The 27,008-nt window shown below is 36.6% G+C and overlaps 1 protein-coding gene and 1 non-coding gene across 6 annotated transcripts in view; one reads left to right on the top strand and one right to left on the bottom strand.

Moving 5' to 3' along the window:
- SAMSN1 (SAM domain, SH3 domain and nuclear localization signals 1) overlaps positions 1 to 27,008 on the bottom strand; it is a 141,659-nt gene that overhangs the window by 48,391 nt on the left and 66,260 nt on the right. Inside the window, exon 1 of one of the 5 annotated variants that reach the window (XM_045501623.1) lies at positions 1,762 to 1,906. The exons of the other annotated variants lie outside the window; for them this stretch is intronic. Coding sequence (XP_045357579.1) covers positions 1,762 to 1,818 — 57 coding nt within the window. The 5' untranslated portion in view covers positions 1,819 to 1,906. Of the gene's footprint in view, positions 1 to 1,761; positions 1,907 to 27,008 lie in introns of those variants that run through there. 5 annotated transcript variants of the gene reach the window in all.
- LOC123576229 lies at positions 8,770 to 8,872 on the top strand. The gene has a single exon (XR_006701249.1). It is a non-coding gene; the product is annotated as a U6 spliceosomal RNA (small nuclear RNA).

The raw sequence follows: 27,008 nt of genomic DNA, 5'->3' as shown, positions 1-27,008 counted from the left end.
GGAAAAATATTACCTCAATATAAAAAGAAAGGCTTTTGTTGACCCAAAATGTATGAAAAACACACTTGTACATATACACTCACATATCTCTAGATTTGTATAGAATGAAACCACTCATCTAAAGATAATGGGACTTCATTCACAACATAAGTTAATATGTTTCCAATGTGACTACTCTCTGTGATATGTTTTATTCCTATATATATATATAGACAGAGTATCAGATATATTTTTGTAAATGAGTAAAGTCAGTAGGATGAACAATACCCACTTATATTTCAATAGTTTCTTCAATTAAGGGAAATGATGATGATAGACTAAACTATTATTTTGAAAATAGTTCACTAACATAATTATGATAGTAACTCACTACGTATTGCAGTCCTTGTGAGATACTTTAACTTCAGATTTTAAATACCTAAAGGAAAAGTACCAAATCATATTAACTTTTATGATCCCCTTAGAACCTACTATTGTCAACTCAATATTAGTTGCATTTAATTGAGTAAATTCTATATACGATCAATCTTAAATATAAAAGTAAGTGATGCTTTTAGAATTTTTTTTCACTCTTTGGGAAACATGCCTTTGAATTTTTATTATATTAGGAGAAAAGATAGACATCATGATATATTATCCAGCTGTATTTTTAACTGAAGATCCCTGACTTATTTTTTAAAGATTGGAAATCATTTATTTATTAGTTTCCTTCAGACAGGTTGTATAGTAACTTGCAAAGACTTATAAAATATTGACCACTGTTCGATGCCTCATCAATCCAGAATTTCGCAATCAATTCCCAACTCCTTTCTCTCAGAACAAGTGCCAAGCAAATACAGACCAATAATAGATAATAAGTCAGTCCTTTAAAAAGACATCTGAACTCAGTTATAGCTCATTCACAGATAGATTAAAAATGTTATTTATCTAAGGAACTCAAGAAATGTAAACGTATTGGAGAAAACCTTTGACACCAGTACTTCATGGTTTGTTTCACATGATTAATGAAACTAATTTAGAGTTCTACAATAGAATCTAAACTTTGTTATCTCATGCTGTACTTTTTTGTAAGTGGCAATTATTGTCAAGACAAAGGATAGCATAATGTTCCAAATAGAAACAATTAGGCAAATCTATCAATATATGGAGTTTTGGTGCTTCCTAAAATATAACCCAATCCACTCTCTAGTATAATGTTAGTTCAAGCAAGAGTGGGAAACATAATCTTTTCAACAAGCTATCATATTTTAATACAAAAAAAAATGAAAAAAATCAAATGCTCAGCCAAATCCTCTCTACTTACAATCTTCTCATAATTAAAAGTAATATGAGAGCTGAACCCATAAGGGATAAATTGCATTCAGTTAAATAGACATTGACAAATTTATAGTCATGAAAAATGTTCAAGAATATTTCCTAATATCCACCTTTCAAGCAGAGACCACCAATTGATTTCCACAAACTTGGATCTGAGCTCCAATTTCAGTTACAAATGTAAGTGATCAAATATACACTATAAGGTAAAATTACAGAAACAATAATTGTCATGTATTATTTAACCGCTAAGTTTTCAACTCATTGTTTTTCACACCTTCCACGAGGCATTTGACCCTAGGGTTGAATTAATTTATAACTGACAGCTAAGAACAATGTGTGTGTATGTGTTTGTGTGTGTGTGTGTGTGTGTGTGTGTGTGTGTGTGTATTCTAGTGTATTCTATTAAATGGTTTGATTTTATTTAACTGTGTATAGCTACCTTACCTTTGGTTTTTGATGTTTCTCCTTCTCTGAAGCATTGGATGGTTTTCTCTTCAGCATTTTCAATTCAGACTACTCCAAGTGAGTGCACTTCCTGTTGTTACAGAAACAACTGAAGGCTGTCAGCAGTGTGCGTCTATGATGTACAGCAGATAAGTTTGAGCCCAGTGACCTGCCACTTCCTCCTTTTTGGTCAGGATATGACCTCACAACTACATGGGTAAAGGTTTTTGTTTTTTTTTAATGGTAATTCTTTGGTAACTCTTTAATGTTCTGTATTTTCTATAGTCTGAGGTAGATTCCTAAATCTCACACTTCCACATGCCTTTAGGCATAAAACTATATGGTAGAGAATATTATCTCATTTATTTATCTCCCACAAAACTATATGATAAGGAATATTCATGATAGTTTTATACTTCTAAGTAAACTTTGTTATAAGATGAAATAAACTAGACTTTATGAAATACTAATCCTACTTGAAGTGTATATGCATATACTCAAAAGTAGAGCATGGATGAAATTAATATAAATAGGAATAGGACTTCAGAATTAATTGATTATGCATATTGTTACTTTTTAAACACATCACTATGTTGTAAAGCCCTGATTAATGTGAAAATCAGTTAAACAGAACCCTGAATTAACCAGATGTCTTTCTGCTACAAACGATAATGCTATATCCTGATAACTGCTATTCCAGGGATGGTCCAATGGATCAATGGTACATTCACATGAAGCATCCAGTGTCTCAATTTAATAGACCTGGAATAGGTCTAACATGGCTTAGAAAGACTTTTCTCATCAAAATAAATGGTGTAATATTTTTACTATAGTGTCAAAACCAAGATACCCAGAAAGTAAAAGCAAGAAGTTCAAGCTTTCTTGTTGATGAGGGATTTACCAAAGGGAGCCTTGTGGAATGTCTAAAATTCCAGTTCTAGTGAAACAGTCTTGTTAAAATCAACCTAGCTTTCCATTTGTAAAACTCCGGGATTGAAAATCAATGGTGCCATATTCTTAATTAGCAGCTTCTCTAGGTAAAAATCAGCTAACTCTATTTCTCAGTCTTCCCTCATATCTCTGAGCCCCTCCCCCCTGAGGCCCAGTTCTAAGTATTCAAATTTCACTAATCATTTAACAAATATTAAATTAAACGTTGTGTGCTGTTTGACAGTATATCATACCTCTTGATTAGCTTAAAATTATTTATGTCCTATAATAGAATTAAAGAAATACACTTAAGGTTATGATTAATATGCTTCTTCCATGAGATATTAAGAGCACAATTCTATCTTTAGGAGTTATCAGACTGGCATTTTCAAAATAACAATGAGGACTCTGAGGTTGGGTAATTCCCTAGAAGTATGGCTTAGGTGAAGGCAGTGACCTAAGTGTATTTTCATTTCATCTTTTCAGGAATTGAAAGTCATAACAATATATTCCTTAACAGAAATATTTGCCTCACTTTCTTTACCTGTGAATAGAAGTTTAATTCAGTTGTGGAGTTCAATCAACAATATGAGAATGATAATATTTTCACTTACTACAGTAATAGAGTTTTAGTGAGAGTAAAAGCGAATACCAATAAAGAGCATACTTATCATATGACTTAACATTTAAATACTGTTTTATGTCAAGAAACGTTTGTGGACCTTGAAGTATGAGATTTCAAATTATACTTCTACAGTGATAACTAAAGACTAGAGAACACTCACATTCATGGTGACATACATGAGCTAGACTATATGCAGTTTTAAAAAGTGTTACACTCAAGTAATTTGATAAAAACTCAATTTATGATCTCTAGGCACTTTACCATCATTAACACTATCAGAAATATTTTAAAATGTAAGTAAAATAGGAATATTTTCTTTCAGAATTACAAATGGGAGAAGCAATTTTCTCTTTCTTTTTTAAAAAGTTTATTGATTTATTTTGAGAGTCAGAGAATGAGCTGGGGAAGGGCAGAGAGAGAGAGAATCTCAAGCAGGCTCCACAGTGTCAGCACAGAGCCTGATGTGGGGCTTGAACTCATGAACTGGGAGATCATGACCTAAGCTAAAATCTAGAGTCAGACGCCTAACCAAGTGAGTCACCCAGGTGCCCTGAGAAGCAATTTTCTAACCTCTACTACTCAGGAAAACTGTTTTCTGCAGATTAAAAACATCTCAAGTCCTATCATAGTCTGTTAAACAACTTGTTCCTCAAAATATCTCAGGTGGTAAGGTAACAAAATTTTTTTTTATCAATTATCTACTATGTTTTGGAATTCTGGGGCCACCAAGACATTTAATTAGTGACCAGAATGACCCAGAAAATTCAAAAGTCAAAGGTGAAATAAGAATGGGGTAAAGAGTAACTCTTGAGCACATCTAACTCCCTATCATGATTAAACCACTAAGCCACATGTTGCTTAAGACTTGTTCTGAAGCAGGGAAATTGCAAAACAGCAGTCTGGGTGCTTTGTTTTTACAAATTACCTTAATGGTCTTAGAAGCCAGGCAGGGCAAAGCAAGGTTGGGACTTTGTGACATACATATTACTATTTCTGCGTCATAGGTTGTGTCAAAATTTTAGAGAAACTGCAATCAAATAATGGTTATTGGGATATAGATGTAATGAGAAAACAGAGTGTGACTATAAAGAGTTGTTTCGGTAGTTCAACAAATATTTATTGGTGGATTGCTACAACATGAATTATCAAATTCAAATCAGAAAAGAATAGGTAAAAGAAAATGTGGTCTGATGCCTTTCATTCTGATATCTTGATTGCCTGATGGCCTCTGTCTCTTTGTTCCCTGTCATCAGGTTGAAGACTGAAATTTGTAATGTTTGGATTACTCCTAGTCTATACTTTAAAGACACATATATTTTTTTCAATGGAAGGAGGGTTTTCAAATCTTTTAAAATGGAACAATAATCCCCACACCCCCTTAATGTGTACACCTCCAACATGTGGACTTAGTCACAGTAAATCTAAAGCTTCCATGTGTTACTGGGGCAACCATGACTGAAAGCGATTTAAGTAACTATAACCTAAAATACTCCTGACTATACCTCAAATGTATTGTTGGAGGGGGACAACAGAGAAACATCTAAGAACTTGAAAAATAAGAGAAGTGAGATTGTTATCATGAAGTACAACTCTGAAGTTCATATTTAATGTAAGATAGAATCCTTATCTTATAGAAAAAATGGATTGTATTCCATGTAGATCTACAGACTTTAGTCACTTACGATAAAGAAAAGAAGGAGTCAATCATGAAAACACATTAAACTTGATAGTTCTGCTTTTCTTTCTGGCTCCTTGGAGCAGGTTTCTCTTTACAGATGGGGAAGAAAAGTTTATAGAAAGAAGCCCAGTGGGGCTGCTCTGTTCTTGCCTGTTTATGGCTTGCTAGAAGTGGAGATCCTACACTACCATACAAATTCCAACTCTACACAGGATTTCTTGAAGCAAAGGCACATATCGATCTGATGATGTTCTTGCAGATCTTTACTCAATAATTTGGTTGGTAGTTTCAAAGTCATAGCCATATACAACCTATTGGGGTTGACTTATTCTTACAATATGATGGATAAAACACCTCCTTGTTTACACTCGGGTGTTTATAGAGAAATCGTGATATGGATATTCCCTCATACCTACAGTGGGGATGAAGAGGAGGGGCGGCTGGGGAGAATGGTGGATTTTCTGTGAATCTTCTACATTTCGTAGCTCTCTGAGGTCATTTACCAGGGTCTCTGGAGTCCCTATTTACTAACCCTTTTCTGTAAGGGACCCACCCCCTTCCCTAAGCTCTTGAAATCCCTTCTAATGTCTTTCTAATTGAAAAGTCTGACAGTGGCTTTTCTGCTTTTCCCAGGGACTTGCTTTATGGAATGACGAAGAGTTTTTGAGGAGATACTTGAGAGAAGAGAAAATTCTGATCCTACTAACAGCACGTGTTAAGAAGCTATAGCGGTTTGTTTTTCTCAGGGAGGCCTGAAATTAAGCATATGTATCCCAAGGATTAATTTTCTTCCAAGAACCCATATGAAATCCATATGAGAAATTCACATTTCACCTATTAATTTCTCCTTGTGATATGATGCCCTGACTGAGTTTTATTACAGAGTTCTCATACCTTCATTAACAGTGATGGGGGTGATGGCCAAACCACTTAGAAGGTGGGAGGAAGTCTTAATTTATTTTGCCCCACATAGAGAAAGAAGTGTAACAGAGAAAATATTTGGTAGTACCCACTCAAGCCCCTGGGTTCAAGAAAGAGAGCTTCAGTAAACCTCGAGTATCTTAATTCTCTAACAAGATAATCCATCATGCGGAGATGGATGCATCAAGCAGTTTTAGCTGGATTTCATATTTTTTATGAAACTACTATTTTTTTTATTTTTTCTAACTACTTTCTATTTTTTATTTCTATATTTTTTCTAACTACTTCTCTTTATTTTATTTTTATTTTGAACTCAAAGAGTAACCTTGAAATGATGAGTGAATTCCTTGGGTAGGTCTGCCCACAGGTGGCAAATGTATTGTTCATACGGACATCAAATACCTGAGACACTGCAATCGTATTTCTTAGTATAAGTTAATGAATAGCTATGCTGATTGATCAGAGTATGTCCCAAAAAAGGATCCACTCTTGGTATGCTCAAACATTATCCTTCTGAGATAGGAGAGCATCTGGTCAGGCCCTAGAGATCCTGGGAAGTCTCTTGAGAGAGAGCCTGGGCCTGCAACATTATTTCATATTTTAAATTTCCCACAAGATAATTGAGAATCTTATCTCATTATCTCGGTTGTAGAAGAAATAGAGGAATGAGATAAACAAAAAGGACCAATGATCTAAAATGAATGGGGAACGTAAAGAATCATACAGTAAGAAACTGTCTTGAAAGAGACAAAGAACTTAGATCATATCTGTGCATGGCAAGATGTTGGAAAACAACATAAAAGAAGACTTAGTAAGCAAAAAGTGGGGTGTACCAGTTCCAAAGTGACAAAAATAATTAGGGAAGCTTAGTTTGAGATAAGTGCAAACTATTCAGATTATTCAATAGATTATAAATATATACTAAGTAGTCACCATTAGTAATGATAAAATAAAATTTCATCTATTTATGATTCAAAGTTATAATAAATACTCATAGAGTAATCTTAGTTTCAAAGTTAAAAATAATGAGTATCAGTTTTGAGCGATTATACAGCTACCATTATGCTGAGTACTTCAGTCATATTTTCCAGTAATCCTCAGAAAATCTCCATAAGCTGTTCTAACGTTGTCAACCTCAATTTCCAAGTGAAGTTAGGTTTGGTGTCCAGTTTACCTAGCTGGAAGTGGTGGGATCAGGATTTAAACCAAAGCCTCAGCTCATAACCATAATTCTCTATCATAGTTATGCATTGGCATATTTAAAGACCTGCCATAAAATGGGAGTGATTTCTTCGGGGATTAGGTTCCAAATGGTAACGGATGTGAAGAAGGTAAGGCTGAGTGGGAGACAGTGTTTCAATCATTATGTTTATAAAATAATTTAAAATCAGTAATTGTGCAACCCATCTAGAACCCTCTTTAATTAAGACAGCACCACAGGAATACCTGCTACCACGTCATTTTCCTTCTCCAACCCAAGCTACCTTGTTTGTGACTCTAAGAAGAGTTAAGAGCCCCTCAATGCTATCTTTACTAATAATTTCACACGTGTAAAAATCAAGGTAGGAGTACAAATTAGACTCATCCACACTTTATGGAATTACCTATATTCTGAAGTACCCCAAAGATGACTTTTGATACTTTTCATCTATAAACTCATGCTATCTGTGAAGATACTACCAGAAGCACATTTTTTTTCCTCCTCGATCTGGAGCAACAGCTCCCAAATTTATGTTTCTAAAATTTATGTATTATTCTCTTAATCTTTGACTCTTAATTTCACCAGTTTCTGCTTGCTTCAAGGTCACATCTAAATTATCGTCATGATTTTCACATTTCTATAATACTTTTCCCTTCAACACACCTAAATACCATTTGAAGTTCTGTAAAAATTAAAAAACCAAAAAACAAAAAAACAGAAGCTTCCCTGTATACTTCCAGAATTTCTAGTAGTTCTTTTCCTGACTCCCTCTAGTATTAAAAGCATTTTTCTTATTGTGTACATTCATGTTTTTCTGTGATAGGCCCAAACTTATTTGAGTATTAGACATTACCTGCTGATTCCTATTTTTATCCTTGAGGATTTTGTACTCTTTCACTCCCCAACTCCCTTATAATTATTTAGTTAAATCAGTAGTCATTATTATTTTGTAAATATTGTCTGTGGCTAACTCAAATTGTGTTTAGTGCTTTATGCTTAAATTTTTTGTCCATTTCTAGAGCTCATGATTACTTTCCTTTTTTTAATAGTTGATTCCCTATGTATAATTATTAATATATCCCAGATAAATGCCCCAACAAATCTATCAACTGATTAGTTTTGAATATTTAAATATAGATGTCATACTTGTAATTTCAAATGCTCAAACATCTCGGGTTTATTTTTTTCTCTGTTCCAAAGGGGTCTGGTTATTCTCTAAGTATACATGACTAAGGCTGAAATGGAACTTCTCAATTCTCTCTTGATTTGGATACTCTGTGGCCTGAGTCTCACATCATCATACTTGTCTATTTTCTCATTTGCTAAAACACACCTCCCAAATGGCAGTGTTCTAGGTCCTTGTAGATCCTTCATATGTGGATGCTATTTTGACCTAAAATTGAATTCTACCCTTATTTTTCCTTAGAATTTAGAAGGACTCTCCATTGTCCTCTAGCCTCCAGAGTTGTTACTGAAAAGTCTAATGCCATTGTGATTCCTGGTTTATTGCATATGGACTCCCTGTCTCTAACTGTATTTCCCCTTTATGCTTGGTATGTCCTAAAATCTCATATTATGTGCCTTGATATGGGTTATTTTTTCATCCCCTCTACTGTTCATTCAATGGTTCTTTCAAAATGGAAACACACATACTCGCTTCAGCAGCAAGTGTACTGAAATTGGAACGATACAGAGAAGATTAGCACGGCCCCTGCACAAGGGTGATATGCAAACTCATGAAGCATTTCAAAATGGAAACACACACCTTCTGGTCTGTGTTTGTTTAATAAATTCTTCATCTCTCTTTGTTCTTTCTTTCTGGTAATCTAATTAATCCAATGTTAGACATCCTGGATTGATATGCATATTCTTTTGTACTTCTCTGTTTCTACTTCTTTTTCTTTGTTTTGTTCTTTTTGTTGTTTTTTTTTTTTACCTTCTAGGAAATTCCATTATTTTTTCTACTAACGATCTAATAAATATTTTTGGCTATAATATTTTATTTTTGCCAAAGCTCATTCTGATTGTTCTTTTTATAACATTCTGTTCTTTTTTATTTTTAATACCGCAGTAAAAATTAATGAAATCAACTGTCATTCAACCATGTGGATAATCTTAAAAATATAATATTAAATGAAAAGAAAACATTCCCAAAGGAATTACATATAGTATGGTTGTCTTTAAGACACACACACACACACACACACACACACTTTAAAAAAAAGGAAAGAGTAAGGAACACAGCCCTGAGTATAATGATTCACTCAGGGGAAGAGTGCAGCATAGACAGATACAGGTTATTTTCGAGGTCTCACCTTTTATTTCCTGGTTATATTTTAATAATAATATATTATTAAAACTAAAGAAAGTGGGTTTTGAAAAACATTCTGTTTTTAATCCTTGATTAGGTAGTAAAACGTATTGGGTAAGAGGGTGCACCTTTGAACACAGTAGGCTACCTCATTTCAAATCCTGGTTCTACCTTTAGTAGGATGTCTTTGGAAAGTTCCTTGGCCTTTCTATAAAATGGACTTGGCAGTATTGCATACCTCAGAGAGAATACTGTGACCATTATGTTAGACATTATTATAAACTTAGTACAACTAAGCATCTGGCATGTACTAGACACTGAGAACTAAATACATACATGAAATATGTTCTTTTTCTGAGGTCATTAATTGTCATTAGTTGTTTCCCTTCTGTCCCTTTATTTATCTTGGTCTCTGACTTCTTTCTTCTGTCTGCTTTGATCTCTGTCTTTCTTCTCTGAGGCGCTCTTTAAAGGTCTAGCTACCTTTGGCTGTCAGTACATCACTAACAGCATGGTATGAAAATCCTTATTGGCTCTGTAAATGGGTGGGCTTATGAGGTGACTGGGCAACGAGGAAGTTTTTTCAGCAGAAGACCCCAGATGGCAGTTTCTGGAGTTCTCTTCTCCGAGAGCATTCGGGTTTGGCAGGTAATAATCATTCTGTGTCCTGGAAGGGCTGTGGGGGAGAGGGAGGAGCTTCCCTGCAGTTCTCAAACGCTGCAGCTTTTCGTGGCTCTTTGGTGTATGCTGCCTCACTGCGCTGAAGCATCCTTTTCTGCAGGTCCTGAGACTGACACTTGCTCCAGTCCTCCATTCACTCGTTATGGTCCCAAACTCTAGCTGGCATCTCTCCTCACATCTTTTTACCGAGTGTATTTGTTGGTGTGGATTTTCATCTTTCTGATAAACGTCTGGAGATAATATACTACATTTAGGCAAAGTCTAGTTGTGCCAACTCTGTTTCTTCACATCTTTATCACCTCTGACTCTCTTCTTTCATTCTGTCCTTTAAAACATTTGCATCTTGGGGCACCTGAGTGGCCCATTCGGTTACGCATCTGACTTGATTTCAAGTCAGGTCATGATCTCACAATCCTGAGAGATCCTCTCATTAAGCCCTTCATTGGGCCCCATGTCAGGCCCTGTGCTGGGCATGGAGTCTGCTTAAGATTCTTTCTCTCCCTCTCCCTTTCTCCCCTCACCCATCTCAAAAGAAAGGAAGAAAGAAAGAAAGAGAAGAAAGAAAGAAAGAAAGAAAGAGAAAGAAAGAAGAAAGGAAAAGGAAGAAAGTAGAAAGAAAGAAGGAAAGAAAGAAAGGAAGAAAGAAAGAAAGAGAAAGAAAGAAAGAAGAAAGAAAGAAAGAAGAAAGAAGAAAGAAGAAAGAAAGAAAGAAAGAAAGAAAGATTGATTTGAGTCTCTTTATCTTATTTGCCACGATCCTAATTATATGGAACATATATCTAATTACAAAAAACCAGTCCCTGTCACTACTACTCCTACCTTACGAATTCTAAGGTATACATAGGACATGGCTACTGGTATGACATGGTAGGAAGAAGCCAGGCCACAAACAGGAAGCTTTTCCATGTCAAGTCCACTCTCACATTTAAGTATTTGTGCTCTCTAGACATTTTCAGATTCTTCATAAGCACAGACATACAGTATCTTATGAAATAGTTTGCCTTTTAATTCTTTATAGACAGTATAAAACAATAATAAAAAAACTTATATTTCATTAAAAAAATCTTCAAAGTAATTTTTAAACTAAGTCTATAATTCAGTATCACCTGAATCATATCTCATTAGGCCGAAAGGAAATTCCGACCAAAAACTGACCAAACCACTTGAACTAACTTTGCACAAAAGTGTTTTCTAATGAACTTTTATCTGAACACTGTGCACATCACATGTGCTGTTAAAATCCCCTGCTTAATTCGTACTTCTTTCCCCAGAAGTACAAGAGGAAGGTAGACTGTGCTGATCAATAGACCATGATTTCCTGTCTTCACCTACTGAAGAAAAATGCAATTAATAAAATATTGCTGAAGAGATATATATGAGTTCCTTTCCTCAGAAAACCTATTTTTAAACTGGAAGAACGAAGTCATTTCTATTTCCTTTCTCTCTTCACTCATCAGAAAAATTTACAGCCAATTCAAGAGTTACCAGACTGTTTTTCAGACCTTACCATTTGAATCTGCACTAAAACTGTAAAGCTGTAGGAGATGGTAATTGTATACCTTATCTATTTAAATAATTAAAATCCTTTATGTGATCTTCATTCCCTCAACTTTGGCTACAGTATAACATGAAATACTTTAATTGCATGTCAGTTTAATTATGAAAGAAAAAATAGAATGTGATTGCAGTGGATGTTTTTAATATAAAAATGTTTACACGGCAAAACCAAGTTTCATAGTGTCATATATATACTTATACACACATCACATACATTTGCATATACGTGTATATATGTGTGTATATATACATGGTATATATGTGTGTGTGAGTGTGTGTGTGTGTTCATTTGGATGAAATTCCTTCTTTTCTTCTTAATACAAAGGGTAATGGGAGAGCTTCTTAGGAGATCAAGTACATTGTAAATAGATACACATTGCTTTCCATGACCCAACCCACATAAAGTAAGGTTTCCATGTAAAGTGTGAAGCCGCAGTGAGGCACGGCTCTTCAGAAACCCCCCTGTATTCTAATTTTAAAGCCTCTGAATTTGTCATTTCTAGGAAAGGAAAGATCAGGTGATCATTTACAGGATTTTACAAGTATGTTACCCACAGCTCAATTCTATTTTCCTTTCAATCAAGAAAATTTTCCACAACTTTTAGGCTATACTTTTAAGAAACGAAAGAAACGTCTGGTTTCCTTGTCGATCAGTAGTATTTGGTCAGCCAAAGACCCAAGTTAATATCTGTGCCCAGTAGCCAGAGAAAACTGACAGATGAACTGGAAACTAATATCTGGTTGGAGAGAAAATTGGATTCCCTGTTTATTTTCAATGGCACAGAATTCCAACCACCCAAAGTGGTCCCTACAATAAACATTCTGGTGACTAGTCCTCTGTTGAGCAAGCCTGCCTTGGGGTCTGATTTTCCTCATACCACCCATCCTTGGGGGCCCTGTGGTGTGATGAGAACATATGCCATTTAAGTTTTTTTAGTGTTTATTTTTAAGAGAGAGAGAGAAACAGAGTGTGAACAGGCGAGGGGTAGAGGGAGACACAAAATCTGTAGCAGTTTCCATATATGCTTGGAGCTGTCAGCAGAGGGCCTGATTTGGGGCTTGAACTCACAAACTGCGAGATTTTGACCTGAGCCAAAGTCGGACACTTAACTAACTGAGCCACTCAGGTGTCCTGAGAACATGTGAACTTTAGAGGACTGATGTAGGTCTGAACTCAGACAAGCTACATAAACTTGGGCCAAACCTTTGATCTCTCAAAGTTTCAATTTCTTCACTGGTAAAAGGGTAAAATAATATTTACTCATAACAGTATTTATATATACATATAAATATGTATACAATTCCCGACACAAAGAAGGTCTTAACAAAGGCTACTTTCATTCTTTCTCCTTCAAGTACTAAGGTAGAAAAGCATGAGATTCTTAGGGATTCAAACCCCACCCTCATTCTGGGATGTGGTCACAGTGTGTCCCAACTTCCTGGTAACATGTTCAACCTCTGATTTCCAAAGCCCGCGCATGATGTCCTCTCATTGTCACGTGTTATAATGATATTTGAGTATGCTGTTTATCCCCTGCCAACAACCAGGGGAAATTTCTACAGGGGAACTCACTTCTACTTTCACTTAGATTGGGGAATGAACATTTAACTGTGGATTTGCAAATGCACTTAAAACAAATTCCATACTCTTTACCATGACCAGAACATGGGAGTGTTACCCTGAACATCTATGGCCTTTGCCTATTCTATGCCACTCTCCTCTTTTCTCTGACCTGGCCATGTTTGTCTTCTCTCTGTGTTTGGACACCATTGAATTTGTTTGTTTGGTTGGTTGGTTACTTCAAAGGCAGAGGCTGGCACAGAGAGAAGCATAGGAAATGTTTGTTGGATGAATGAACAAACTAAACTCTACAGGTTTGCACAGGTTAGGGGCCACCTCCTTGGACTGACAAGTATCAGGATCAAAATCTCAGAATTCATACCCCTAAAAGGACTATGGCAGGCAGAATAATTGTTTAATTAGACATTATGAGAAAAACATCTTGCAAAAAATTTTGAAATATACAGACTATAAACCACTTTATAAAATACTTTCTCCTTTATGGAGAAACACATGAGATAGATATATCAACATACCTCCTAATGATGATAATGATCTATTGTTGATTTATATAACATCCTTTCCTAAAGTTTGAGCACCTTTTAACATAAATTATCTTACCTAAACAGCTTTCCTATGAAGTACTTATCCTGTTTTTATGCATATGGGAAACTGATTATTTGAATTTCCTCTTCTATCAACTCAACCTCTGATTCCAGAACTTCAAATTCTGAGTTGATGAGCTTTCCTAAAAAACATTCATTGAAACAAAATATCTCCTTACAAGCTGTTGAAAGAAATTATATTGGTCCCATCTCCACTAAAATCTTGGCCCTCGAATTCTCTGAATATTACAGCTTGACTTATCCACTCATCCTGTGGAGAATCTTCTTTCAAAAACTAACACTTCTCCTTTGAAAGAGAGAAGAAACTTTCTTTACATGATAAATATTTAGAGGAAAAATGTGGATGTTGTTTCTAGTCCTTAGTGCAATCAGTAAGTATGTCATATGGTTCATGCAAAACCAACTTCTTTCTATCAACCAGCAAAGGTCCTATCCGCTTCTGAAGATCAGTAGGTGAACAGAAACTACACAGTACCACCTCAAGAAGGTACCAGTTTGGAAACTAGACATCTGTCGCTGGTCTTTAAGTCATTGCAGCTTTGGCCACCATCTTGGAAAACCTTAATATACTTTAAGGCCTTTCCTGTGACTGACTCTTGCACTGGCGAGGAGAACTTGGTATAATCCCTCTACCTATTAAGTAGACAGAAAGAAGACTGAGTGGGATTTGAATACCTCACAGACATAAGATGTTGTTTTTGTTATTCTCTTACCATTCTTATATTCTAAGATGTTGAGGACAGCCCCTCCTATTTATTTGCTTAAAAAGTATTTATTGAATGACTACAGTGGGCTTGGCATTCTGCCAGATGGGAAGGCCTGGGCACTGCCTTATAAGAATTTACAGTTTAGTGGGACTACAGGCAGACCAAGAGACAATGAAAATCCAATGTAACACATTCTGTATGTGTGCAAGTTGCAATGTGTGGAGAAAAAAATTGAGAAAAAAATATTGCTAATTTGTGTGGAGAAATAGGGAAAAAATTCACCAAGAAAGCAATGCTTGAGGTAATAGTGAGCCAAATAGGAATTTTCTGGGCAGACAAGGAAAAAAGAAACATGCTAGCAACGATAAGAGTATATGATAGGATCAGAGGCATGAGAGTGTTTATCCTGGAGTGGACATAAGGAGTAATTTCTTACAGCCAGTGTGTATGGTGAACAAAGAGAAAGACAGATGATGGGGCTGGCAGATGGTTTAAAGCCAGACCATGAATGGTTTGGAGGACATGTGTTATGGGTTGAATTGTATCTTCCCCCAACAAGCTACATTGTAATCTACACCCCCAGTACCTCAAAATGTGACCTTATTTGGAAATGGGGTTGCTGCAGATATAGCTGGTTAATCTGAAAACTGGAATAGGGTAAGCTCTTAGTCCAATATGGCCAGTGTCCTTAAAAGAAGAGGGAGATGTGGACACACACATGCACAGAGCAAAGACTAAGTAGAAACACACACACACACACACACAGAGGATGGCCATGTGAAAATGAAGGCAGAAATTGGAGTTATTCTGCCACAAGCCAGGGAACACCTGGGGTACGAGAGGCTAGAAGAGTCAAGGAAGAATTCTCCTTTTCTTCTTCTTTTTCTTGTTTACTCATTTATTTTGAAAGAGAGAGAAAGTGGGAGAGGGGCAGAGAGAGAGGAAGAGAGAGAGAGAGACAGAGACAGAGAGAGAGAGAATCCCAAGCAGGCTCTGGTTCTGTCAGTGCAAAGACCCACGTGGGACTCAATCTCACAAACTGTGAGATCGTGACCTGAGTTGAAATCAGGAGTTGGATGCTTAACCCGCTGAGTCCCCCAGATGCCCCAGAAGAATCCTTTTCTAAAAGCTTCAGAGACAGCATGGCTGTGTCAACACCTTGATTTGTGGCTTCTAACCTCCAGAACGGTGAGACAGTAAAATATCTATGTTTTAAGCCACCAGTTGGTGCTGCTTTATTATGGCAGCCTTGGAAACTAATACGCCATACTAAAGAGTATAGATTTCAATGTAATGACAGGATACATTTGTATGGGGTGGGAATTACTGAAGAACTATTGCCGAAACAAGAGAGTGACCCAACCAGTTGTGTGTTAGATAGAAAGCTCTGGCTGAAATGTGGAGCGTAGACTGGAGAAGAGGAATGGAGAAAATCTGCAAAATTTCCAAAGCTTCTTGACCACTATACTTAGGATTGCCTCATCTATGAAACAAACAAAAAGGATGGAGAAAAGGTCACTCTTCTTCTCTTAGTTTGGTTCAAAATGTTACAGCGAAGCTCTCCTCTCTGTATAATGTTACCTGGATAAGGAAGTGGCACACTTTGAAATTCATACTGCCAGACTACCTTGTTTAGTGATGGGAAGGTCACAATGAAAAATGATAGTAGTACTAATATGATGATACAGACACTTTAAATGATTTTGATATTGATATTTTGATATTGATAAAAAATATAATTCAGTTGAAAATCTCATAACCATGAGATGAATAAAATTAATTTTCCAGTAGCAAGCCATTTGAGTTCCCAGAATGGTTTTCTTTGATCTTTATCTTAATTGGACAAACTGATTTATATCCATATTTTGAAATGTCCATTCCTATGCAAGTAAAAACTTGTGAAGAAACATACACTAAGATCAATACTAGGGATGCTGGAGTACACCTGTTGTTTCTGTTAAGTGTATTTCCTAGAAATATTATGAATTGCAGTGATAATTGGCAAATTTGATACAAACACATGACTTTTTATTTTTATTTTTTTAATTTTTTTTAATGTTTATTTATTTTTGAGACATAGAGAGACAGAGCATGAACAGGGGAGGGTCAGAGAGAGAGGGAGACACAGAATCTGAAGCAGGCTCCAGGCTCTGAGCTGTCAGCACAGAGCCCCACACGGGGCTCGAACTCACGGACCGTGAGATCATGACCTGAGCTGAAGTCGGACACTTAACCGACTGAGCCACCCAGGCGCCCCAACAAATGACTTTTTAATTGGAGTAGGTGGCATTCAAACCTCTGACACTTCTAAGGCTATATATCCTTTAGCTATTTCTGATCTTAAATGGTTTAAATTTTTTTTTTTTTATGTTTATTTATTTTTGAGACAGAGAGAGACAGAGCATGAACGGGGGAGGGGCAGAGAGAGAGGGAGACACAGAATCGGAAGCAGGCTCCAGGCTCTGAGCCATCAGCCCAGAGCCCGACGCGGGGCTCGAACCCACGGACCGCGAGATCGTGACCTGAGCTGAAGTCGGACGCTCAACCGACTGAGCCACCCAGGCGCCCCTGATCTTAAATGGTTTAAATAGATCCTATTATAAATACAGAAGGTTTGAGTATGTTTTCAGTATTTCAAGCAATGTAAATGCACACACACACACACACACACACACACGCACACACACACACACACACACTTTACAAGTGATACATCTTTACCAAAGGGATAGAATTCACTAGAGAGCAAGAAGACAATGTTAAGGCATTCTGATTCACATTCTGCCATTTCATCATAATCTCCTGAGACACATCATGTTGTACTTGCATATATGAGTAAATAATTTGATGAATATAAAACATGTCTCAATAACTTTCATGTACTGAATATGATCATTGGTGTCACAGAAATATTAATTTTGGGGTGCATGGCTGGCTTAGTTGGTATAGCATGTGACTCTTGATCTTGGGGTTGTTGAGTTCAAGCCCCACATTGGGTGTGGAGCTTACTTAAAAATATATATATTAATTTTATAGCATAACCAAACAGGTAAAGTACATATGTTTCTGATTGTATTATATTGAAGGAGCAATTTAACATGACTTCCCTTTTTTTTAAACACGAAGTACATAGTATGATAAATTTAAAAATCACGAGATTGTTAAATTAAGACTCTTCCTAAATAAACATAGAACACTTGTGTATGCAACTTAGTATTTGGATGTCTTGAACACTGACATATAAAATTATAATATTCCCTTGGGAAAGTTAAGGCTCAGAAAGATGAAGAGCCTTAAGTTAAGGAAACAGAGATAGCTAATGGCAGCAGTGATCTAGAGCCTGAGTCTTTTCACTTGTGGGACAAATATAGTGCTGTGCCGTTGCCACACGACTTCTTCTTCAGTGATAAACTGTGGGTACACGAACAACAGGGGGTTCTGTACCTAGTGATTCCTACAAAATTACTTTTTAGAGAAGTTGGAAGCCTTAATCAGTATTGCGTGATAGTTTCTTATTCTGTAAAACACATTTCCTCCAAGGAAAAACAGATCTAGAATATCTGCGAGGGGCTGTGGATAAAAGTGGTATCCTCTCTGTAATTAATATTTGTGGCAGTACCAGTAGTGGTTGAAATACCTAAATAGGGAAAGGCTGAGCAAGTGATACAGGCACAATTAAGAATGGAAGTGAAAGTAAACAAAAAATACCCTGTATCTACATGGGGTGGTCACGTTAGATACATTTACCCACTGGTATTCATTCATTTTTTTCATTCCTTTCTCCAAATACATTTTTTAGTGCTTACTATGTACCTAGCACTAGAGAATATCTCCATTAAAGAAAAAAATGTTTCATTTGCATATGTTACCTGGACTTCAGGAGGAAGAAAATTACTATTTCTGAACCCATGCATTTGCTTTTAAATCAGATAATCTAAAAAGAATTTAGATGCCTCTAAAACACTGACTTGAAAGAAGAGTTATATGGATATATAGACAGAGAAATATTGTTTATAAGTTAAAAAGCCACAATGCCCCATACTCACATTATTCAGTCTAATTTGTTATTAAAGTACAGAAGAGACAAGAAGAGTGACGTCTTGGAAGAATAAAATGAGCAAATATTTACTGATACCCAGCTATAGGTCACTGTATCTCATTTAATCTTAACAACTGTTAAGATTATATTATATTATATTATATTAATTATATTATATTATAAACTGTTATTATCTCTTCACTTATAAAGAGGAACCTGAGGCACAAAACAGCTAACTCACCTAAAGTCAAAAGGCTAACAAGGAGTAGAGATTTGAACGCAGGCATGACTGACTCCACTGACCTACAGAGCCAAACCCTTTATGCAAAATAAAACTCGAAGCAAATTAAGGGAGAAGATTGCCTGCCAAAAGCAACACCTCTCATTTCTTTGGTAGTTAGCTGTGCATATAAAACTTGGTTTTATAACTACAGAATGGGCCACCTCCTCACCTTTGTCCTCTGTCCCTTCTGGTCTATTTCCTTTCCCTACTTTCTATTTTGCACTTCTTTTCCTGGGCCTTGCTACACTACCCCTTCCTCCTAAGACCCCAGTGGAGTATTTTTCAGGATCAGTTACAGAAGGAAATTGAAGGCAGAGCACGGTAAGCTCAAAATCGAGCCAGGAGAAGTTGAAGAAGCACAAACTCACCATTTGGCGCGCAGGCTTCCAAGGGATTTAAATGCAACTGGAGACATTACTGAAATTGAGCAGAAGTGAGGGGAGAAAAACAGAAGGGATGCACCACGAGGCATGGAAAGCTAACAAGAAAACACATTTTACTCTATGTGTATCCTACAGAAGTCTTCAAAGTATCCCCAACTATTGACCCTCTATTGACCATATTGACATTTACACCAGCAGCCATACTGAGAAATTTAGAGACAGTATTAAAGTTCAAAAGCAAGTAAAGAGCTCAACAAAATGTCTCATTTACCCCTAAATTTATAATTTCCACACTGGTGTTGAGATGCAGCTTTCTAAAATATGCATTTGTTCCATTTTAACATTGGTTCTTGGGGTTTGGGGTTACCATCTATATGCCAGGCAGAGAGCTAAATAAGCACCTTCACATAAAATATCTCTTACCATTTTAGCAATAAGTCTGGGATAAGGGCTATATTTTGCCCACCATGCAGAAGAAGCAACCGGGGATCAGACAGTAATGTGACTGTGTATGCCATGGATTCCAAATTTAACCTCAGGATTCCTTCCATTAATGTCTAATGTCTTCCCCTTATCCCATGCTATAAAACTTCTAAGTACAAGGCTAGCCACACTAAAAATGCAAAAATTTTCTATGGATACTAGGGGTTTAATAAATATTGATGATTGGCTGATGTGTTTAATTTCAAAAGGCAAGCCATTGTAGCATGTCTCCCTGTCAGTGGGGTGGGAAGTGAGGCATATGTCTAGACAATGGAAAGAACGGAGACATACCATAATTTATTCACTTCCAATTACATATGCGCAGACTGACTTTTTAATTAGTCTTATTTTTGTTACTGATAAAGATATAACCTAGCTGTTCTAATAATTTTCCCAGATACAAAGGTCAGACTATTGCTTTGGTTGACAACTCGTTGGCAGCAACCACATTTGCACTGCGGTTCCTTTGGTTGACTTTAAATTCAATTGTATTTTAGTCAAAGGAGACTTTTCTCCACTTTCATCAGAACTGAATTAATGCACAATAAATACAGCCATCAAATTTACTAATTGTGGTGAATATGGATATTCAAGGGGTGCAGACTGTCAGGAAAAGCACATTACAGAAGCTAAGTACTCAGTTTCAAAAAGCCTTTTAACATAAATATTTCAAAATCATCAGTTTTGTTACCATTTAACACCAATGATTCTCATTTCCCACAACCTATTCTGACATTTAAAGGAACATTATAAAAAAAGAAAAACCCTATTGAATCATATACGACTACCATCATATAATGCCACTTACAATTTACGGGTTTGGAATAAAGATAAAGACAGAAGAAGGTTGGCCATGGTGAATCAAAGACAACTTTTTTCACATGTTTCTTTTTGAGTTATGTTATCTGATGTAAAGAAACACATAATCACATATACATACACACACTGCCTCGATATCCCTTCCAAACCCATCAGCTTGGTTCAAACATTTTAGGACTTAGGGATTAAGACCAAATGAGATTGGAAATACTTACTAAAGTAAGTGGGTTGCATAATAATACTGGACATTTTCTTTAATCCTCTGACAGGAGATGACTTTTGCTCCTCAGTGATTGGGTAGAATTTTGTGTTAGGGGCCTTAGGTCATACAGAAGTGTTGGGAGAGAGTTCCATGACTACTAGAACCATAGGAAGGCAACTCACTAAAACATCCATACGAAGGAGGAGTTGGCAGAAAAGAGGATTGAGAAAGGCTACATAGGAAAGAGGCACCCCATAAATTGAAGAAAGTCACAAAAATGACTTGGGCAAATGGTTTTTAATCCAACTTGGATGTTAAGCTCAAAAGAACAGAGCAATGATCCAATTAAGAAAATCAGATTCTACTTACAAAGTTACTAAGGAAAATTATGATTATGTCATAATCAAAGAGTTATTTATATTCAAAAGCATTTTGTAAAATCTGGAAGACGTATGGTAAGTGGTCTGGCAGTTTGTTATATCCTTTATCTGGGGACTTTTCTGCTCTGTGATTTATCAAAAGTCCCAAACACTCTCTGACGGGTTTTAACCAAGTCAGCTTGGAAAGCACAAAACTACTTCTGGGGATTTATCAGGTGTACCCATTAGAGGCTCTGTATACTTTCATGCAGGGTGATCATAAGGGCTTTGAGTACTGAGAGTTCCCAAGGGCTGCCTGGTGCATTATGTTCCTGTGTTCTGAGCATGAGGTCCACAAGATGATATGACTATCTTATAGGAATGGGATTCAGAAGACTTTGACTGAATGTTCAGCTTGGCCCTGGAACAGAACTTGGGTAGAAGTTCCTTAATCCACAGAGCCCTACTCACTCTTTCAGAAAATTGAATTATCTACTTTATATAAATACATATATATTTTTTTTCAAAAATACTTTCTGGAGAAGTGAAGATTAAATTGGAAAATCAGGGAATCATGAATGGTTTTCTTCTACTCAGAGGTGATTCTCAAACTTTGGTGAGCATAACAGTATCGCCTGTGGAACTTATTAAAGAATGTCCATCCTGGATATTCTAATTCAGTAAGTCTGGCATAGGTAGACCTTAGTAACGAATGCCTTAGGTGATTCTGATGCCTTTGGTTCATGGAACCACACATTCAGAAACAGTTTCAGAACACAGTATTCTAGCAAAACTGTGAAATAGATATTTTATTTGGAAACATCAGATGCGCTGCAATTCTTTCTTCCAATGTCATTTCTCTCCTTCAAACCTTCAGGTTTCCAAGAGTTTCTGATTCTCATCTAGAATGAGCTCTCTAAGTCCCTCTCAAAAATGAAACTATATCAACCTTTCAGATCCAAGCAGCATTGAGTTCTAATAAGTGTGCAAAGACAAGATACTCAAGTTAGAACACCATACTTTGCCTAATTATTTAAAATTGGGTAATAGGTTTTCACCATTTTAACTTTTAAAATGTAAGGCTCTAAGTTTAGGAATATTTTCATGGGAATTATGTCCTATCCCCAAGATAATGGCTTAATGTAATCTTCAACTGCTATTTATTCCTTCACAAAGTTGATTCATAAATATTTATTCCTGAAAGATCCCTTACTGGTTACCTAGTCTTATCCATTTATTTTACAGCTAAGGAAATTATAACCTATATTATCTGGCTTGTCCTCCAACTCAGAATCTTTGTTCTTCCCAAATGAAGAAGTTTCCCACCTAAGAGAAACCTAATTGAGAACTAAGTCTACACTTAGAAAAATTTCCCCACTGAGTCACGCTTTGCAAGCCAGCGTCGAAAAAGGAACCCAGGGCCTTAAATTATAGGAACAATTTCTTCATATAAATAGGATGCAGGATATTTAGGTTAACTTCCTTCAGAGTATTTAATTCATGGAATGAAAAGGCAAGATCATTGATTCATCTCACAAAGAAATACACTACTCCAACAAAACGAAATTACTCAGAACTCTTTTGACTTCAAGTACTGAAAATGTAGCATTAAAAAGCATTAAAAAGTTACCTTTTGTGAAAAGAGACTATCTGCCACATCCCATAGTAAAATCTGAATACCTTTTAGGTAATTGCTGCTTTGAGTATGCCCCCATTTTCCTTCCACATGTACAGAAAACTTAGAGCTGATGATATTTTTAATCTTAATCCTCATCTGCTGTTATTACAGATTATTTCTGCACTTTTCAAAATGTGTCCTGTTAACCCAGGGCCACACAACTAGCAAAACTCCCTGGAACTCATGCCTCTAATTCTCTTCTTCAATCCTGTAAAGCTTTGAAAGATATTGATTCTGCAGATGTAAAAAAATTAACTTATCAAAAAATAGCACGCATAAAATGGGAACAGGCCAAAGAAACCCTAAGAATATTGTTTTAACTGGAAGCTGTACCATTAACTGCTACAACTTACTGTATTCCTGTTATGGCTTTTTGCGATATATTTATCATTGTGTGGGAGCAGTTTAATCTACTCCATACAGAGAGCAGTAGGAGCTCTCAGGGGCTTCAAAATATGATGGCTCTCGCCACAAACAACTGATCTAAATTTCTTGCAGGTGGCAGGTCTAACTTTTTTTTTTTTCTAAAAGGAAATAACCCTTCTCTAAAAGTCAAATTTGTTTTTAAAGCTGCGGTGTCTTTAACCACTTCTTTTTCCAGTTTTTCAGGTGACACCTTGTCATGACTTACGGTGGGTTGCATCAATCATTCTGGGTTCTTACAGAAAATATTTTGTGGTGGTGACTATCACATGCGAGAAACTAAGTGCCCTTTGTGGGTGACTGCGCAGGTACCTCTGATTTCTTGCCAAATCATTCAGAATGCCGCAAATCCATTAAATCTCTCCACAGGGAGGAAAAAATTCCCGCATCCTAGAGAGAGAATTTATGAGTTCCTTTCAATCACCACAAATGAAAGCCACCCTTAATATTCATTAGAGATTTTATGGTGGCAATATGCATTATCTATTCGTATGCCCCTCTGAAAGGCCAATTTCCCTTGAAACCTTGCATGGCTCCAAGCCACTCTTTGTGGAAACAATGGCCTATGTCCAAGTGGAATCAGGGAAAGCAAATGGATGACATTTCCTTATCCGTTGGTAATGATTCCATTAAGTCACTGTGGTGGCTCTGAGCTTCTAAGTTTTAAAAATTAAAGCACAGATTTGGAATGTGCAGTCATGTCACCGTGTCACTTCTCTGCTGTCATCTGTGACCATATGTCCTAAAATGAATGGGGCTTTTCGGTTGCATCACAAAAAATGACTTTCAAAACCGACGTTTCTTTCCTCTGGAGAAAGCTGTGCACTAGGAACGTAAGTCTACAGGCCTGAGAGCTTTTCATTAATCTCTTCTTCTTTCTACCACCAGAGTTCAACCGTCATCTTGCATCAATTTTCCCCTTCAATCCAGGTCTCGTCACTATGGAGAGTGATCTTTTAAAAATATAAACTTAAGCCCATATCTCACACCTTCAAAAGCTAAGGAACAAACAAACAACAAAAACAGACCCTAAGCCATTGGCTTAAAACACTTCTTGTGTCGCTTCCCAATGCTTTTAGGGGACAGACAACAAAACTTAGGATAACCTATCAAACCATAAGTGACTCGTTCCTCAAACTTACCTTGTGCCACATCTCCTCGCTCTCTCCCAGCTGTTCTGACCATTATCTCATTCTCCCTAGCTTTGGCTAATTAACCTCCACTGTTTTCATCAGGTTTGAGTTCAGTCATCATTATCCCTGTAAGTTTTTCCTGACTCCTTGACTAGATCCATTCTGCTTCTTGTAGGCCCCCACAGAACCACAGAGCTCTCCTAGCTCTCATCAAAGGTCTAATTTCATCCTTATTTGTGTGATTATATCTTTGTTTGTCTCTTCTTGGACTGTGAGGTTCATAGTGCCTGTTTCTGCCCAACAGTTTATCCTCCCTAATGTAAATATTCCGAAACAATGTTAATATTCCAAAAACAAATTTGTTCAGTGAATGAGTAAATGACTTCTTGAACTTCATTCATTTTCTGCCCTTGCTGAAAATCCCTTTTTATGAATGAGATGTGGGCTTCAGTTTGGGTTGGGCTTAAGATGAGCTGCAAAAAGGCCATATTTCTAATCCAATTATTTATCAGCATAGTTATATTTAATAGCTAGGAACCATGAGACCTTACACTGATCACAAAGATCTTACACTGAATGTTCACATGGGTTTGTAGAGTGAATTCAACCAGTTGCTTTACAACTTCCTAGGAAGGAGAGAGAGCATCAATTTCTTGCCTTCATTTTTCATTCTCTTCTTTAAAAAAGGTGAGTTATGCCTGAGAGTTATAGTCTGACTGTGAAATAAATATCATAAAATGCATATGTGATATGGCTATGATAAATACAGGAAAGGAGCCTTGAAAGGCTAAACTAATTTTACATAAGTAACATGCTGCTAATACAGTGATAATTTGAGGAGTCCAGAAAGGGCAGTGGTCAGCCCAGCACATACACCTCCAGCCCCACCTTCTTTTTGTCTGCATGCTTCAGAGAATCACAAGCATGAAGATACTAGAGGAACCCCAGGAAGCTAAAAGCAGAGCCTCACCCTACACATACTGTGTATATTTGAGCTAGGCAGTTCTGACTTTCTTATCCCCAGGGAGAAAATCGGGCAAACTGTGTAAAAAAAATCTTAAAAATAAGTGAAAACTAGTAATGTACATTTAATACAACATTATCTCATATGATATGATGTTGCAGGGAATTATTGATGGTGAGGTGCTAATGCAAAGTACGTGTTTTAGTCATCTTTGTGGCCCCACAACCCAGCACAATACCAGATGTCTTAGACGTTATGTTGTGTTCATTGAGTGAAGGATAATTATAAATGCAGAATTGTAAATTATAATTAAATAGTAATAATTTCCACTAAAAATAGTAGCCTTTCTTCATTAAGTTCCAACTGGGTATCAGGTACAGTTAAACACTTTATGGGCAATTCACAAAGAAATCTTCGTTATGTCTATTTAATAGATAAGAAACTGAAACTCAGAGAAATCAACTGGCTTAGTCACACAGTAGGCAGTGAGGCTACGATTTGAAGACCAAGCTTATTTGGCTCCAACATTCATGGAATTTCTACTCTGTATCCTTTCCCTTTACAGGCATATTTATTTCCCTTTCTGCTGAAAAATAAAAACTACTTAAAGACAACTTAGTTGTAGGAAAAGTCTGGACTGAGACTTAGGAGGCTGATGTTTAGTATATGCCATCATCTGCTGTGGAACCTCGGGTAATTCACTTAATCTTTCTTGTGCCTCAATGTCTCCATGTGTAAAATGGCAATAAAGTTTTGCCTAATTCATAGAGCGAGTATAAGATAAAATATGGGAAAAGTTATATTGTACCTTGAAGGCTGAGACTCTATTTATTAAGCTATTAAGCCCCTACCTTGCACTGACACTTTCACATGGATCATTTCATTTTTATACTGCAAGGTAGGAACTAATGTCTTCGTTTTTACAAATGACACAGGTAAGTTGCTAGCCTGGTCTCAAATGCTACAAAGCCATGATCTTTGCAGTAAACTTTTGATTCTTACAGATTTGAGCTTAAAATCCAGCTCTGCCACCTACTATTACATTGCACAAATTATTTAACCTCTTTGAGCTTCAGGTTTTTATCATAAACATGGGGGTAATAACACCACCTTACTAAATCATGACACCAAGATAGCCTGTATAAAAGCTCCTGAAACACGTTCAAGTGCTAAGTCAACGGAAGCCATGATCATCATTATACTGACATGTCTCCATGGTCAGAACAAGATCTCAAGGCACACAGTACTCAAGGTGGCACTTAGTGGGTGTGTGTGCGTGTATGTGGCGGGTGATGGTGACAAAAGAGGATGTCTCACTCCAACCCGGCACTCTTTAACCCGCATAACCCCTGCTTTTCTCCTCCTCTCTACAATCTTACTTAATCGCCCACCCATTTTTCGAAGCAGAATTCAGTCCTCTGAAATTATATTCAAAAGGATATTTAGAAGCTTTTCTTTGCGAGTGGCAGAAGCCTTCTTGGCTTCTGAGAATGGAAATGTAGACATTTTGGTCCCTGAAGAAGATTTCATGGCTATATTCCAAGGGAAGTCAAAATTCATATACACAGTTGCTGGTTCAGAACATGAGGGAGAAAGGAAGTAGCAGGGACAGAGGAAGTGCAGTTGGTCAGGAAAAATAAAAAAAAAAAAACAAAAACCAAAACCCAAACCTAAAATAGCTTA

This window comes from Leopardus geoffroyi, chromosome C2 (assembly GCF_018350155.1).
Source record: "Leopardus geoffroyi isolate Oge1 chromosome C2, O.geoffroyi_Oge1_pat1.0, whole genome shotgun sequence".
NCBI classification, from domain to species: Eukaryota; Metazoa; Chordata; class Mammalia; order Carnivora; family Felidae; genus Leopardus; species Leopardus geoffroyi.
Note: the sequence above shows the minus strand (reverse complement) of the source record. Positions and strands in the feature narration are given on the sequence as shown.